The sequence below is a fragment of the Lepidochelys olivacea genome (assembly GCF_965140295.1).
Source record: "Lepidochelys olivacea isolate rLepOli2 genome assembly, chromosome: 23".
Classification (NCBI taxonomy): domain Eukaryota; kingdom Metazoa; phylum Chordata; order Testudines; family Cheloniidae; genus Lepidochelys; species Lepidochelys olivacea.
In genome coordinates, this window is record NC_140433.1 from 11,729,680 (window position 1) to 11,746,756 (window position 17,077).

General features: G+C 59.0%; 1 protein-coding gene and 1 pseudogene across 4 annotated transcripts in view; both read left to right on the forward strand.

The window, feature by feature from the left end:
* LOC311511978 (leukocyte immunoglobulin-like receptor subfamily A member 2) overlaps positions 1-17,077 on the forward strand; it is an 873,498-nt pseudogene that overhangs the window by 457,538 nt on the left and 398,883 nt on the right. The gene's annotated exons all lie outside the window — the stretch shown is intronic.
* FIZ1 (FLT3 interacting zinc finger 1) lies at positions 772-16,833 on the forward strand. Of its 3 annotated transcripts, none has more exons than XM_084612419.1 (2): positions 772-847; positions 1,633-3,622. In XM_084612419.1, exon 2 carries the CDS (start codon positions 1,657-1,659, stop codon positions 3,073-3,075), a length of 1,419 nt encoding a protein of 472 aa, XP_084468545.1. In that variant the 5' UTR covers positions 772-847; positions 1,633-1,656; the 3' UTR covers positions 3,076-3,622. The 3 variants fall into 3 exon arrangements, with proteins under 3 accessions (XP_084468545.1, XP_084468546.1, XP_084468547.1); XM_084612420.1 differs by lacking the exon at positions 1,633-3,622 and adding an exon at positions 15,349-16,833 and having other exon boundaries at positions 820-847; XM_084612421.1 differs by lacking the exons at positions 772-847; positions 1,633-3,622 and adding exons at positions 12,417-12,446; positions 15,349-16,833.

Genomic DNA, 17,077 nt, shown 5'->3' on the forward strand with positions numbered 1-17,077 from the left:
CTCAGGGGGTGGGGAATGGGGATCAGGGCCTTTCCCCTCTAGGGGATGCAGGCTCCCATCCAGCCCCAGGGCAGGGACTGGCTGGCTCAGGGGGGCGGAGACGGGGGCATGGGGCCTCGCCCCTCTTTGCCCACAGTCAAGATGGCTTCTCTCTGTCTGCCCCTTCTGTGGTCCACCAGAGGGAGCCTCTTGGAATGTTTTACTTCCCTGCCCGCAGTAAAGATATTGCCTCCCCTCTGCCCCCTTTTGCCCACAGTAAAGATGGTTCCTTGCCCTCCATGACGCCCCGTTGCCCACACGCAAGATGGCACCTCTCTGATTACGCCTCTCCCTGCCCACAGTCAATATGGCGCCTCTCTGACTGTGTTCCCTTCCCTGCCCACAGTCAGTATGGCTCTTCTCTGACTACACCTCTCCCTGCCCACAATCAAGATAGCGCCTCTCTGACTACAACCGTCCCTGCCCCTAGTCAAGATGGCGCCTCTCTGACTGTGTTCCTCTTCTTGCCCACAGACAAGATGGCGCCTCTCCGACTGTGTTCTCCTACCTGCCCACAGTCAAGATGGCGTCTGTCCCAGTACCCACCCCTTTGCCCACAGCCAAGATGGGGGTAGGGGGCTGGGCCTCGGCAGGAAGTGGAGATATCGGGGGGGGGGGGAGCGAAGGGCCCATTGGGTCCGTCTGTGTCCAATCAGGGAGCTGGGGGCGGGCATTGGGGGAACGGGACGAGGAGGGGCACAGCCTACCACCCCCCCCATCTTCCCGTGGGGCCGGCAGCCGCGACCCCCCCGCCCGGGGCGGAAGTGACGAGCCCTGGCTGCCAAAATGTCGGCGCCCAGAGGGAGCTGTAAGTACTGGGGGGGCGGGAACCCCCGCGGGGGGCGCCCCCCCCACCGAGGACTGGGGGAGCCCAAAGGACCAGGAGTGGGGCTGGAGGGAGGGAAACCCCCGCCTCTGGCAGGGCTGTGGGGTCTCGTGGCTCACAGACCCCTGCTCTAACCACTCGCCCCCACTCCCCTGCCAGAGCTGGGGAGAGAACCCAGGAGTCCTGCCCTGCCCCCTGCTCTAACCACTCGCCCCCACTCCCCTGCCAGAGCTGGGGAGAGAACCCAGGAGTCCTGCCCTGCCCCCTGCTCTAACCACTCGCCCCCACTCCCCTGCCAGAGCTGGGGAGAGAACCCAGGAGTCCTGGCTCCCAGTCCCTCTGCTCTAACCCCTCGCCCCCACTCCCCTGCCAGAGCTGGGGAGAGAACCCAGGAGTCCTGCCCTGCCCCCGGCAGTCACAGGAGGTTTCCACTGGCTGGTGGCCCGAGCGGTTATAAATAGAGCGGCAGAGCCAGGGCTTTGGAATTAATCTGCTTCCTCCGCTCAGGGCGCTGAGAACCGGGCAACAGGGATCAGGAGATTAACGAGGCCGGCGGGTGTATAACGGCCTGCGGGTAATTACCAGTCGCTTGAGCCAGGCTGTCCCCACCCTTGGGCCGGATGGGAGCCGGCGCCCCCTAGAGGGGACAAGCCCCGTGCCCCATTCCCTGCTCCCTTGAGCCAGCCAGTCCTCACTCTGGGGCTGGATCAGGGCCAGCGCCCCCTAGAGGGAGTATCACTGACTCGGCTCCTGTTTGCGATTCCCAGAGGCGTCTGTGGGACCCGGCGGTGATGGAGTGCTTTGGCACTGATCTGCCTGAGGGACTGGGCACCGGCTGGGCAGAGGAGCCCGGAGAGCTCCCTGGCCGGGCGCCTGGCACCATCGAGCGCATGGTGCCATGCTCGGACCCAGAGGACGGCCCCGACGGGCCAGCGCCAACCCCTCTGACAGACAATGGGGCGGGCGCCCGGGTGCCCTTCCACTGCTCCGAGTGCGACAAGAGCTTCCGGTACCGCTCGGACCTGCGGCGCCACTTTGCCCGGCACACGGAGCTCAAACCCTTCCAGTGCCCGCACTGCAGCAAGAGCTTCAAGCATTCCTTCAACCTGGTCAACCACATCCGCAGCCACACCGGCGAACGCCCCTACCGCTGCACCGTTTGTCCCAAGGGCTTCCGCGACTCCACCGGCCTGCTCCACCACCAGGTGGTGCACACGGGCGAGAAACCCTACTGCTGCCACGTCTGCGAGCTCCGCTTCTCCTCCCGCAGCAGTCTGGGCCGCCACCTCAAGCGCCAGCACCGTCCGTCCCCCGGAGGGGGCGCCCCCGAGCCGCCCGGCACCACCCGCTGCCTGGAGCGCCTGTGCGGCCAGGGGCGGGCGGCCCCCTATGGCTGCGGGGCCTGTGGGCGTCGCTTCCGGCTGGCGCCCGAGCTGGGGAAGCACTGGCTGGCCCACACCGACATCAAGCCCTTCAAGTGCCCCGACTGCGAGCGGGACTTTAATGCCCCCTCCCTGCTGGAGCGCCACAAACTCACCCATGCCAAGGACCGGCCGCTGCTCCTGCCATGCCAAGGCTGCGCGGGCAAGGGGGTCCCGGGGCAGCAGGAGCCACAGGGGCTGGGCTGCCCGGCCTGCAAGCCCCAGGACACCCGCCCTCTGGACAGCCTGTACCAGTGCGAGTGTGGCACCTTCTTTGCCAACGCTGGCGCCCTGGCCGCCCACCTGGCGGCCCACACGGGCGAGGCCTCCTTCGCCTGCGGCATCTGTGGCATGAGCTTTGGGGCCCTGCCGCCCCTGGAGGCCCACCAGCTGAGCCACGCCATGCTGCTGCCCCCGGAGGGCGCCCCCCAGCCGGTGGCGGCGGGGCCTGTGCCACCAACAGGCGGGGAGCTGGAGCGCCACCTACTGCCGCGGCTGGAGCTACGGGCTTTCCCCGCCCGGCCCGGCAAGAAGCTCTACAAGTGCACGGAGTGCGAGAAGTTCTTCCGCAGCCCGCGGGACCTGGACCGGCACGTGCTGGTGCACACGGGCGAGAAACCCTACCAGTGCACCGAGTGTGGCAAGTTCTTCCGGCACGAGTGCTACCTGAAACGGCACCGGCTGCTCCACAGCGGGGAGCGCCCCTTCCAGTGCAGCGTCTGCCACAAGGGTTTCATCACCTTCAGCAACCTCTCCCGCCACCTCAAACTGCACCGCGGTATTGACTAGCCGAGTGGGACCCCTGGCAGCCCCAGCCGGCCTGCGCGTCCTGCCTCCCACCTCTGGCTCTCCCTGTTGGCTTGGCCACGGGCCGGCATGTTCTGCTCGTGTGCCCTCTTGGTGCTGGGCTCTGCACACCGGTTTGTTTTTGTAGGATCTCTGGCATGTGTTGGTTTGTTATTTAGGGTCACTCATGAGCGCTGGGCTGCACAGATCGGTCTGTTATTGCAGGGTCTCTCAGCACATGCCAGTTTGTTTTTGTAGGGTCTAATTACAAATGGCAATCTATTGCTGTAGACAGGTTTCAGAGTAGCAGCCATGATAGTCTGTATTCGCAAAAAGAAAAGGAGGACTTGTGGCACCTTAGAGACTAACAAATTTATTTGAGCATAAGCTTTCGTGAGCTACAGCTCACTTCATCGGATGCATTCAGTGGAAAATACAGTGGGGAGATTTATATCCATAGAGAACATGAAACAATGGGTGTTACCATACACACTGTAACAAGAGTGATCACTTAAAGTGAGCTATTACCGCGGGGAGAGGGGAACCTTTTGTAGTGATAATCAAGGTGGGCCATTTCCAGCAGTTGACAAGAATGTCTGAGGAACAGTGGGGGGTGGAGGGGGGGAATAAACATGGGGAAATAGTTTACTTTGTGTAATGACCCATCCACCGCCAGTCTCTATTCAAGACTAAGTTAATTGTATCCAGTTTGCAAACATGGGGAAGTAAACTGTTTCCCCATGAAGAAAAGGAGGACTTGTGGCACCTTAGAGACTAACCAATTTATTTGAGCATAAGCTTTCGTGAGCTACAGCTCACTTCATCGGATGCATACCGTGGAAACTGCAGCAGACTTTATATACACACAGAGATCATGAAACAATACCTCCTCCCACCTTCATGGTCTCTGTGTATATAATGTCTTCTGCAGTTTCCACAGTATGCATCCGATGAAGTGAGCTGTAGCTCACGGAAGCTTATGCTCAAATAAATTGGTTAATCTCTAAGGTGACACAAGTACTCCTTTTCTTTTTGTGAATACGGACTAACACGGCTGTTACTCTGAAACCTGTTTCCCCATGTTTATTCCCCCCTTCCACCCCTCACTGTTCCTCAGAAGTTCTTGTCAACTGCTGGAAATGGCCCACCTTGATTATCACTACAAAAAGTTCCCCCCCCTCCTGCTGGTAATAGCTCATCTTAAGTGATCACTCTCATTACAGTTTTCAGAGTAACAGCCGTGTTAGTCTGTATTCGCAAAAAGAAAAGGAGTACTTGTGGCACCTTAGAGACTAACCAATTTATTTGAGCATAAGCTTTCGTGAGCTACAGCTCACTTCATCGGATGCATACTGTGGAAAATACAGAAGATGTTTGTTTTTATACACACAAATCATGAAAAAAATGGGTGTTTATCATTACAAAAGGTTTTCTATCCCCCCACCCCACTCTCCTGCTGGTAATAGCTTATGTAAAGTGATCACTCTCCTTACAATGTGTATGATAATCAAGGTGGGCCATTTCCAGCACAAATCCAGGTTTTCTCCCCCCCAACCCCTCCCCAAACAAACCCGCTCTCCTGTTGGTAATAGCTTATCTAAAGTGATCACTCTCCTTACAATGTGTATGATAATCAAGGTGGGCCATTTCCAGCACAAATCCAGGGTTTAACAAGAATGTCTGGGGGGGGAGGAAGGGGGGTTAGGAAAACAAGGGTAAATAGGTTACCTTGCATAATGACTTAGCCACTCCCAGTCTCTATTCAAGCCTAAGTTAATTGTATCCAATTTGCAAATGAATTCCAATTCAGCAGTCTCCAGCTGGAGTCTGGATTTGAAGTTTTTCTGTTGTAATATCGCAACTTTCATGTCTGTAATCGTGTATGGTAACACCCATTGTTTCATGTTCTCTATGGATATAAATCTCCGCACTGTATTTTCCACTGAATGCATCCGATGAAGTGAGCTGTAGCTCACGAAAGCTTATGCTCAGATAAATTTGTTAGTCTCTAAGGTGCCACAAGTCATTAGTTGTCCCCCGTAATTATTTGGTTTCCCAGGTCCTGTGGATCTCCCCCTTAGGCTGGGGGGGGATCCTTTAGCAGCACTTCCTGGATCCCAATAAGGCCACAAGTCCTCCTTTTCTTATTGCTGTAGAGTTACTCATGAGCGCAAGCCAGTTTGTTATTGCAGGATCACTCATTAGTGCTGGGTTGTACACGCTGGTTTGTTATTGTAGGGTCTCACTACATATGCTGGCTCATCATTGTCCAGTCCCTCGTAAGCTTGGCACTGCACAGAGAATTGCTGTTAGAGGGCGCTGGGACTGTGCGGGCCAGTCTGTTATTGCGGGGTCTTTTGAAAGTGCTCAGCCAGCTGTGCACCATAGGCTAGTTATCAGGGGGTTGGCTTCAGCCCTGCCCTCGCCTCCAAGGGACAGAAGACCCAACCGTCACTTAGACTGAATATACCCAGGGATTCTGCACTGAGACTACTGACTCCCCTGGCCTGCACTGCCTGGCATCCTCACTAGGGGTCTCTGGGCCCAGAGGGACCCTGGCACTGCCCCAGCCTGCGCCGCCCGGCATCCCCCCTAGGGGTCTCTGTACATCCAGGGCCATAGTGTCTCCTGGACACTATCCCTTCCTGCATTGCTCTGCTCAGTGGTTTTGTCCCGTGTGCCCGCATCTTTCCCCTGTGACCCCCTGTCAGGGACCATCTCTCATCAGTTCACACCAGCTGGGGGTCTGGCCCCATGGACTCAGTGGAGCTATGGCCATTGACCCCAGCTGAAAGTCTGGCTCCATTGACTCAATGGAGCTATGGCCCACTGACACCAGCTGGGGGTCTGGCCCCATTGACTCAATGGAGCTACGTCCAATTTATTCCAGTTTATGAATCTATCGTCTAGGGAGAGCAGAATATTGGGGAATTTTAGGGCTGTGGCTGAAGGCTGCCCCAGAGACTAGGCTGGGCCTTTACAATACAGACTCAGACCCAGTTGGACCAGAAGGAACCTCCAGATTCTTCCCTGCACCGCAGTCCATGCGACGCTGACCCAGGCAGCCTGAGCTGCCACGCTGCCATCCAGCCTGTGTGGAGGCATCAGCTTGGATCCCACCTCTAATCCCAAATCCTGAGTGATGGCCAAGATCCCTTCACATGCATGCACATCCTGGTCCACGCTGGTGACTGGAGAACCAGCAAGCCTGTGAGCTTGGCTCTAGCCCTGCTCGTCTCTGCTAAGTCTTGAGCGCGGATGCACTAGTAATTGAAATGGAACCAGAAACCACTGCAGGATGTGGGGGTGTCACTCGGGCACCCCTCCCCCAACCTTCCACATGCCCTCTCACCCAGCTACATCCTCGAAAAGATGCTTCTCTCCCATTGCACGCTGGTGTGTTATTGTAGGGTCTCTCGGTTGTGTGCTCCAGACCCTTCGGTTGTTGTAGGGTCTCTAAGAAATTCGCAAGGTCATGCTTGTTGTTATAGATTGTCTCAGGAGTGCTGGGGCTGCACACACTGCTTTGTTATTGTTGGGGCTCTCAAAAACACATGGTTGCCCACGCTGGTTTGCAGGTGTGAGATCTCTGCTGGACACTAGGCTGCAGCCACTAGGGCTTGTTATTGTAGGGTCTCCTCAACACTGGGCCACACACATCAGCTTGTTATTGTGGGGTCTCCCAGGAATGGAGATCTGTGGACGCTTTCGTCAGCTGCAGAAGGAACACGGCGCTGGTTTTGAGGGGAGGGGAGACAGACGCTGGAGCCAGAGGTGGGAAGAGAGTGAATCTCAGATTTTGGATTGACTGGGCCTCCCCGTGGCTGAACAGGGAATCCCTGCATGTGATATCCTGCTGTGGCGCCAACTCTAGTTCCCAAGAGCCAGATCCCCGTTTTAAAGAATCTTTTTTTGGTTTAAAATAGTTTAGTGTTGTTTTATTTTCTCCCTTTGTTTGTAAAAATTCCCCCGGACTTCCCCGCTGAGAAGCTCGACGCTGAAAAACCAGGAAATAAAAAAACCTCTTTCCCCCTCCTGACCAAGTCGTGGCTTTTATTTCTTCCGGACGCCAAAACCTGGATGGGAGGGTGTGGGGGACACGTACAGGCCCCGAGATTGGGCAGGACTCCCTGGGGCGTCTGCTCCTTGTTCTTCGGGTCAGCAAATCCAGTCAGCTCACCCCTTGTCAGATCACACCCTTCAGAAACTGATCAAAACCCATCTTCAAGCCAGAGAGGCTGTTTGCCCCCTGCTTCTCCCATGGGAAGGCTGCTCCAGAACCTCACTCAGTTCCTGGTTAAAAACTGCCTTTGAAATTTACCCACAGCCCTTTTGCTTTGAGCCTACTCTGTCCTGCAGCTTCGCATGCTCTTCTCCCTGCCCGGTGGTGACATCTGGCAGTTTAGGCTAAACACGCCGAGCTCTTTCAGTCTCTGCTGCTAAGATCAGCTCTCCTGTCACCCGATCAGCGTGTGGGTTTTCCGAACAAACTTCAGTTGGAACAGCAGCTCCTCAGCTGAAATCGCAGCAGTTAGATAAAACATTTGATATACGGTTGTTTTTTACCCTTGATTATGATCTAGTTGTGAGTCCACCAGCCATCTTGCTGGTTAGCTTACCGAAAAGAAGATCGAGTGGTGATTTGGTTACGGTTACTTTCTGAGAGGAAAAAATACCTGTGTAATGGGGCGGTGTGTGCCCTTTAAAGGGATCTGGGGCTCAGCCAATCCCTGTTCCATGGCATGGCTGAAGAAATTTTGATTCCTTACCCCTTTTGGACCTGAGCTGCTGGTCAAAGTTCAGGGCGTAGGGCACATTCCTGTGGAAGCAGAAATTGATGGAGTTTGCTGCCATCTTGTTTATTTACAAAGTCCTGCTTCTCTGAACCCAGGGAGGACCACGAACAAGAGTGGTTTCTAAGCATGCTCTCTAGCTTTTCCCACGTCCTGCACCGTGCTCAAGGGCAGCTGCTTGGCTGTCTCGCTTTTCCGCCTCCAAAGCCTCTCTGTTGTCAGGGTCCGTGGCCACGTCTATGCTACAGGCTTTGGCCAACGCTCCCGGTCCAGCAGTGTACAGCCAATGATTGCATACTGCTCGGGCGCTCGGCTGCTGGCGTCAGTGCTGAGGGTATGCACCAGGAGCCCAAGCCTGGTGCAATGCACCCGTGGAGAGGTGGCACGGGGGTGCCGCACGCTGCCATCTGTCTCAGTGTCTCTTGGGAACACTTTGCAGCGGGATTGACCTGCCCAGAGATCTCAACTTTCTCTGTCTCACAGTAACAATATAGGCAAGGGTCTAGGACGGGGGGGGGGGGGGGGGAAGGAAGCAGTGTCAAAAGGAGGCTGGGGGCGGGGCTCCTGATCTCAGCCCAGAAAACCCCAAAGACACCCCATTAGGAGGGCTAGAACTGAGGGGCTAAAGAAGAGTGTTGAGCTCTGTAAAAGACCCAGTAAATGAGGATCTTTTTGTCAGTTCTCAAGCCAGGGAGGAAATTATTGCAAGAACCAGAGAGAGCTGGGGGCGTGTTTTGGGGAAGAACACATAAGTTATTGGTCTCAAAAGCCAACTGGGTGATATTTAATGCTTTGTGCTATACAGGAGGTGTGACAGATGGTCCCTTCTAGCTTTAAACTATGAATCTCTTATCTGCCTTCATCTGTCTATACATATTCCTATTCTGCGTTTGGAAAGAAGCTGGATGACAAATTCACATGTGACAGTGCTAGGGAAATGTTTGCTATTCCCTCAGTAACTAGGATGTTAAATGACAACTAGTAAAGTCAACCCATTTGCAATTAGCAGGCCCAGACAACTTGCACCCAAGAGTGTGCAAAGAATTGGCCAAGGTGCTCTCTGAACCATTAACAAACCTGCGGAAGTCCCTGAGGACTGGAAACAAGCAAATGTTGTGCCAATATTTGAAATGGAGTGAATGGAATGAACCAGGTACTTGTAGGCTGGTTAGCTTGATATTGATCCTGGGCAAAATCATGGGGAGGCCAATATGGGACATGGTCAGCAGAGAGACACTAAGAGCCTAGCTCGTGTAGAGCACTTTCCAATCAGCAGATCTCAAAGCGCTTAACCAAGGAGGTCAGCATTATCATCTCCATTTTACAGATGGGGAAACTGAGGCAGAGTGAGGGGGATCGTGACCTGGCCAAGGTCACCCAGCCAGCCAGTGGCAGAGCCGAGATCTGCTGAGTCCCAATCCAGCGTCTCGTCCGCTAGGCCATGCTGCCTGTCCCAATTGACGTCAGCCACAGTGGGTTTAGGGAAGTCGTGAATCCAGTTCCCCGAGAAGCAGTAGTGCTGTCTACATGGGGGTTGACATGTCCCAGCCACAAGTGTTAAACGAGGTTTGGTAGCCAGAGCCCTCAGCCCTGGCCAACACCCCGTTCAAAATCCTTTTACCCTTTGATTGAAAGCACCAGGAACGAAGGAGAGACAGATTGAAATGTCAAGCGTTAAACGAGGCTTCCATCTGCACAACCTCCTTCGTTCCTTGTGGCCAGACAGAGCCTGGAGAAGGAGAAGCTGCCTCGTCTGACCGTGGTAACGGCCTTTTGCAAGGAAAGAGAAGTGAGCTCAGCTGGGCTTGCTAAAGTCCAACCCTGTTTCATCCCAGGCGGGGTTGGGGGTTCAACTAGAACTGGTGGAGGTGTCAGCTGGATTTCTCTCTCTCTGGCCTAGTTCAGTCGGGACAGCTCTCAGAATCAAGACGAAGAAGGTCTGGGGTCCCAGGAGTCTGGGGGGTTGAGTGGGGTCAGCCATAATGGTGAAGCTTGCTCCAGTTGTCAATTTTTCTTCCCCATCCCCAATTTCTTTCTATAAGGACCCCAAATGGGAGTGATGGCTCACCACTGATTTCTCATCCCACACTTCTGTTTGCCAAGCATGATGTTAACACAGTCCCTGAGTTATAGCAGGTGGCCTTTTGGTTTGAACTAATTCTGTCTTTCCCTTCCCTTTCCTACCTTTCCCCATCTGCCTTTGTTAGTAGAGGTTATTGTGGCATCTAGTGAACCGTCACAGACTTTTCACAACTGAGCTCTCAATGAGGGGAAATCTGTAGGCCCAGGTATTCCAAAATAATACAGGTTTGGTTGGTACAGTAGCAGTGCGGACGTAATACACTTAGGCAGCTGTCTGATTTAATACTATCTGCCGCGCTGCTTAACAACCAGTGAGCGCTGTCTGAAATCAACACCAAATGGGTTAAAAACTGGTTAACTGATAGATCTCAAAGAAGACGAGCTCTGAGAGCTCGAACGCTCGTCTCTCTCGCCAACAGAAGTTGGTCCAATGCAAGATCTGAACTCCACCACCTTCTCTCGTCAATATCCTGGGACCCAGCCAGCTTGAACAACACTGCGAATGCTGCCCGGGTTGGACAGGGTTCAGAAATGAGCTTCAACAAGGATTGAAGGTCTGGGAAACCTGCCTTCGAAAGAATGACTTACAGAGTGCAATCTATTTAGATTCAAAGGTACTAAGGACCGAGGGACTGGTCCGACTGCTGGTAGAATGAGCCTGGGTGGAATTTGATTTTTATTTTTTTATAATTTTGGTGGAAAGCATCACTGTCTATTTTGAAGCCATTTTTATTTTATTTTTACTGATTTCTACATGTTCACAGTTTCAGGAACTTATGGGGGCGGGTCAGGCTCTAATTACTTAATGCCAGACGACGCTGAGAGTCATCACGTTAAAACTTTAGAACCGTTAAAACACAAATGGTCAACTGCACCTGTGAAAATGTACAAACCAAACAGCCTTAAATCAAGCCGTGTATTTAGGGCCCTACCAAATTCACAGCCATGAAACACGCGTCACGGACCATGCAATCTGGTCTCTGTCCTGTGAAATCTGGTCTTTTGTGTGCTTTTACCCTGTACTGTACAGATTTCATGGGGGAAACCAGTGTTTCTCAAATTGGGGGTTCTGACCCACATGGGAGTTGCAGGGGGGTCACAAGGTTATTGTAGGGGGTCGCAGGATTGCCACCCTTACTTCTGTGCTGCCTTCAGAGCTGGGCAGCTGGAGAGCAGCGGCTGGTGGCCGGAGAGCAGAGTTGTTGGCTGGGTACCCAGCTCTGAGGCGCCCCCTGCCAGTAGCCGCGCAGAAGTAGGGGTGGTGATACCCCCCATAACTTTTGACCTCCCCCCCCTCCTTTTTGGGTCTGGACCCCCGCAGTTCCAACACCTTGACATTTCAGATTTAAAGAGCTGTAATAATGAAATTTACGATTTTTGAAATCCTATGACCGTGACTTTGGCCAAAGTGGACGGTGAATTTGGCGGGGCCCAACGGATTTTGCCTCCTTTGCTTGGCTGTACAGTTTGATCATTATGGATGAAAAGCTTTTGTCAGCGGTTTGTGCGTGGGCGGTGATATTGACCTTTAGCGGGATGGCATTTACCCAAATACTTCCAAGCCAAGGTCTGACGCCGGCTGGGAGACGGCCCCGAATGACCTCCAGCTAGTTTCTCCATGAGGCGATGGGATCACAGGCTCCGTGGGGGAAGAGATTTCTGGGTGTAGGTGGCTTTCACTGAGCAGCAAAAGATAGAGTGGCTGGGTGGCGAAGGGAGATACATTCAGGCTAGAAATAAGGTGCAGAATATTAACAGGGCGGAGACTGAATCACTGAACCAACTGAGCTCGGGACCGGGTGGCTTCATTGTCAATAGGATCAGGAAGCTGTTAGTAACTGAAACGTTTCTAGGGCTTAATTCACAGGGACAGATTTTGCAGTTGGATTTAAATTCCCCAGGCTGCCTTTGGAAACCAGCTACTGTTCATTAGGTGGTTTGTAGTGGCGCATAGAGGATCAAGCTGAGATTGGGAGCCCGTCGCACCAGGCGCTGCCCAGACACAAAATCACCGAGCCCAAGGGCCCTTTTTCAACACAAGGTCTTCAAGCCCCCCCCTTTCGTATTTCTCTTGCTAGTTACCAGACCTCCACTCCCCTCCCAGAGCTGGGGACAGACCCAGGCGTCCTGGCTCCCAGCCCCCCTGCTCTACCCACTAGCCCCCACTCCCGTCCCAGAGCTGGGGACAGACCCAGGCGTCCTGGCTCCCAGCCCCCCTGCTCTACCCACTAGCCCCCACTCCCCTCCCAGAGCTGGGGACAGACCCAGGCGTCCTGGCTCCCAGCCCCCCTGCTCTACCCACTAGCCCCCACTCCCCTCCCAGAGCTGGGGACAGACCCAGGCGTCCTGGTCTCTGGCTGCTGGCTCTGCATTGGCACTAGAGTGTGCGAGCACCAGTGTGCGTTTCTGGGGGGGACGAGATTGGCTGCGACACAGACACTCATCGCCCCCCTGCGCCCGCCCCCCCCCCCCGCACGGAGCCTGCAGCTGGCAGCAGAGGTAACACCCGGGCGAGCCCTAGCGGGGGGGGGCCCTGGCCCGGGGATGCTGCATGGGGGGGACGATGCAGGCGAGCAGTGCTGCATGCGGGGGAGGGACTGGAAGTGCAGCCCCCCCCTCCCCGCATGGGAGGGGCAGCCGGTTTGCAGAGAGCTTGGGGTGGGGGGCGGGTTAACCCTTAGAGAGGTGGGTAGAGAGTGAGCCGGGTACTAGTGACACTGACGGGGCGGGGCTGGGGGCCAGTCTGCCCCCCCATTCCCGATCCAGGGCGGCGCTAGGGGGCGCTGGGCTGCCGGGCGGGGGCAGGGGGACAGCTGGGCGGGGAGGTAAGCGAGGGCACTGTGCTGTGGGGGTCAGTGCAGGGGGTCAGTAGGGGGCGCTGTGCTGTGGGGGTCAGTGCAGGGGGTCAGTAGGGGGCGCTGGGCTGTGGGGAGCTGGGTGGGGGGGTCAGATGGGGGCGCTGGGCTGTGGGGAGCTGGGTGTGGGGGTCAGATGGGGGCACCGTGCTGCGGAGGGCAGTGCAGGGGGTCAGATGGGGGCGCTGGGCTGTGGGGAGCTGGGTGGGGGGGTCAGATGGGGGCACCGTGCTGTGGGGGTCAGTGCAAGGGGTCAGTAGGGGGTGCTGGGCTGTGGGGAGCTGGGTGGGGGGGTCAGATGGGGGCACCGTGCTGTGGGGGTCAGTGCAAGGGGTCAGTAGGGGGTGCTGGGCTGTGGGGAGCTGGGCGGGGAGGTAAGCGAGGGCACTGTGCTGTGGGGGTCAGTGCAAGGGGTCAGTAGGGGGTGCTGGGCTGTGGGGAGCTGGATGGGGGGGTCAGATGGGGGCACTGTGCTGCGGGGGGCAGTGCAGAGGGTCAGTAGGGGGCGCTGGGCTGTGGGGAGCTGGGTGGGGGGGTAGGTTGGGGGCGCTGCGCTGTGGGGAGCTGGGTAGGGGGGTCAGATGGGGGCACTGTGCTGTGGGAGTCAGTGCAGGGGGTCAGTAGGGGGTGCTGTGCTGTGGGGAGCTGGGCGGGGAGGTAAGCAAGGGCACTGTGCTGTGGGGGTCAGTGCAAGGGGTCAGTAGGGGGTGCTGGGCTGTGGGGAGCTGGGTGGGGGGGTCAGATGGGGGCACTGGGCTGTGGGGAGCTGGATGGGGGGGTCAGATGCGGGCACTGTGCTGCGGGGGGCAGTGCAGGGGGTCAGTGGGGGCACTGTGCTGTGGGGAGCTGGCTGGGGGGGTCAGGTGGGGAGCTGGTTGGGGGGGTCAGTAGGGGGCGCTAGGCTGCGGGGGGCAGTGCAGGGGGTCAGCGGGGGCGCTGTGCTGTGGGGAGCTGGGCGGGGAGGTCAGCGGGGGCGCTGTGTGTGGGGGGCAGTGCAGGGGGTCAGTAGGGGGTGCTGTGCTGTGGGGGGCAGTGCAGGGGGTCAGTAGGGGGTGCTGGGCTGTGGGGAGCTGGATGGGGGGGTCAGATGGGGGCACTGTGCTGCGGGGGGCAGTGCAGAGGGTCAGTAGGGGGCGCTGGGCTGTGGGGAGCTGGGTGGGGGGGTAGGTTGGGGGCGCTGCGCTGTGGGGAGCTGGGTGGGGGGGTCAGATGGGGGCACTGTGCTGCGGAGGGCAGTGCAGGGGGTCAGCAGGGGCGCTGTGCTGTGGGGAGCTGGCTGGGGAGGTCAGTGGGGATGCTGTGCTGTGGGGGGCAGTGCAGGGGGTCAGATGGGGGCACTGTGCTGTGGGAGTCAGTGCAGGGGGTCAGTAGGGGGCGCTGGGCTGTGGGGAGCTGGGTGGGGGGGTCAGATGGGGGCACTGTGCTGCGGGGGGCAGTGCAGGGGGTCAGTAGGGGGCGCTGGGCTGTGGGGAGCTGGGTGGGGGGGTAGGTGGGGGCGCTGCGCTGTGGGGAGCTGGGTGGGGGGGTCAGATGGGGGCACTGTGCTGCGGAGGGCAGTGCAGGGGGTCAGCGGGGGCGCTGTGCTGTGGGGAGCTGGCTGGGGAGGTCAGTGGGGATGCTGTGCTGTGGGGGGCAGTGCAGGGGGTCAGATGGGGGCACTGTGCTGTGGGAGTCAGTGCAGGGGGTCAGTAGGGGGTGCTGGGCTGTGGGGAGCTGGATGGGGTGGTCAGATGGGGGCACTGTGTTGTGGGGGGCAGTGCAGGGGGTCAGTAGGGGGCGCTGGGCTGCGGAGGGTGATTCGGGGGTCACCGGCTGCACCGTGCTGCGGGGTCAGTGCAAGGGGTCAGTAGGGGGTGCTGGGCTGTGGGGAGCTGGGCGGGGAGGTAAGCGAGGGCACTGTGCTGTGGGGTCAGTGCAGGGGGTCAGTAGGGGGCGCTGGGCTGTGGGGAGCTGGGTGGGGGGTAGGTTGGGGGCGCTGCGCTGTGGGGAGCTGGGTGGGGGGCTCAGATGGGGGCACTGTGCTGCGGAGGGCAGTGCAGGGGGTCAGTGGGGGCACTGTGCTGTGGGGAGCTGGCTGGGGAGGTCAGTGGGGGCGCTGTGCTGTGGGGGGCAGTGCAAGGGGTCAGATGGGGGCGCTATGCTGCGGGGGGCAGTGCAGGGGGTCAGTAGGGGGCGCTGGGCTGTGGGGAGCTGGGTGTCAGATGGGGGCGCTATGCTGCGGGGGGCAGTGCAGGGGGTCAGTAGGGGGCGCTGGGCTGTGGGGAGCTGGGTGGGGGGGTCAGATGGGGATGCTGGGCTGTGGGGAGCTGGGGGGGGTCAGATGGGGGCACCGTGCAAGGGGTCAGTAGGGGGTGCTGGGCTGTGGGGTGCTGGGCGGGGAGGTAAGCGAGGGCGCTGTGCTGTGGGGGTCAGTGCAGGGGGTCAGTAGGGGGCGCTCCCTGGCGTCAGTTCCAGCCCCGATGCCCCAGCAGTGCCAGGTTGGGGGACATTTCCCATCATTACCGCTCCCTGCCTGACCCACCCCCCATGTTTTCCTTCCCATCCAGGGCTCCCCACAATGGAGACTGAGCTGCCCGAGTCCTCTCCCTCCCCTGACTCCCCCCAGGAGGAGCCGCCCGGCAGGCCCCCACGCCGGCTGCCCCACCAGTGCGGCTCTTGCCAGCGCCGCTTCGCCCAGGCCCACGGCCTCCGGCAGCACCGGTGCCGTCCCCGCGACCCGCCCGCCCAGAGCCCGGCCGGCGGCGAATCCCACCGGTGCCGCTCTGGTGCCAAGCATGGGCACCGGTGCCGGGTGTGCGGGAAGCAGTTCAAATTCCCCTACTACCTGGCGCGGCACGGCCTGACCCACGGCGGGCAGAGGCCGTTCCAGTGCCCGGTGTGCCGCAAGGCCTTCCGCCGCCCGGCCCACTTGGCCCGCCATCAGCGCACCCACGCCCGCCAGCGCCTCCCGGAGCCGGCCCCGCGCCAGCAGGCTGGGCCCCCGGGCGAGGAAGCCGAGGAGAAGCAGGTGCTGCTGCAGGAGGACTGGACGTTGCTCTGCCTGGCCTGCCAGGAGGCCTTCGAGACCAAGGGCGAGCTGAAGGCGCACAAGTGCTTCAAGACCCGGGGCCAGGCCGGGCCGGGCGGCGCCCAGCGGCACCAGTGCAGCGAGTGCCACAAATTCTTCGCCCGGCCCTGGTCCCTGTCGCGCCACCGCCGGGTGCACACGGGCGAGAAGCCCTTTGCCTGCCCCGACTGCGGCATGGCCTTCCGCCTCTCCTCCTACCTCAAGCAGCACAGCCGGACCCACGGCCCCGGGGCGGGGCTGCCCTTCGCCTGCCCGCTCTGCCGCCAGCGCTTCCGCAAGGCGGGCGAGCTGGCCAGCCACCGGCGGGCGCACGGGGCAGCCGCCCCGGGGCCGGAGCAGCCCCCCAAGGGCACCGAGTGCAGCGTCTGCGGGAAAGCCTTCAAGAGCAAGTACGACCTGGCCACCCACTTCCTGATCCACACGGGCGAGCTGCCCTACCCCTGCGGCCAGTGTGGCAAACGCTTCCGGCGCCTCTCCCACCTCAAGCAGCACCAGGTCACCCACACGGGCGCCCGGCCCTTCCAGTGCGTGCTCTGCCAGAAGGAGTTCAAGCGGCTGGCCGACCTGGCCCGCCACCGGCAGGTCCACCAGGGGGACAAGCCCCACCAGTGCGGGGTCTGCCACAAGTTCTTCTCCCGCGCCTACAGCCTCCTGCGGCACCAACGCGGGCACCGGCCCGAGCCCCTGGCCAGCACCCTCCCCGCGGCCTTCCTCAGCAGCTCCTGCTTCGACAGCCAGGACCACTCGGCCTTCTGCCCCCCGGAGGAGGAGGAGGAGGAGGAGGAAGGGGGCACGGCCGGCGGCTCTGGGGAGGGCTCATGACGTGCCCAAGAGGCTGGATTTGGGGGGGTCAGAGAGGGGAATTCCCTGGGGCCTGGTGGGGGGGGACCCCTGGATCAGAGTTGCAGGGAAGGGGTCCAAGGCCCCCCACCAACCTCCTGAACCAGTCCTTGAAATATACACCTGGGAGTTTGGGGGGGGGGTGCATGGAGATATATTGGGGGGGCAGGGGGGGCAGAGGAGAGGGCTGGGGGGGTCAAAGGGAACAGACCCTGTGAGAGGGTGAGACGAGGAGGAGGGGCAGTTGGGGGGGCTCGTGAATAGTGGCCCAGGGAAGGGTGAACTGAGGAGCAGTCCAGCCTGCACTGGAGATGGAAGGACAAAGTGGGGAATGGCACCCGGGCCCCTCCCCTCTAGGGGGCACTGGC

Coding starts and splice junctions, on each gene's coding strand:
- FIZ1 (XM_084612419.1), top strand. CDS start 1,657: ATGGAGTGCTTTGGCACTGATCTGCCTGAGGGACTGGGCACCGGCTGG.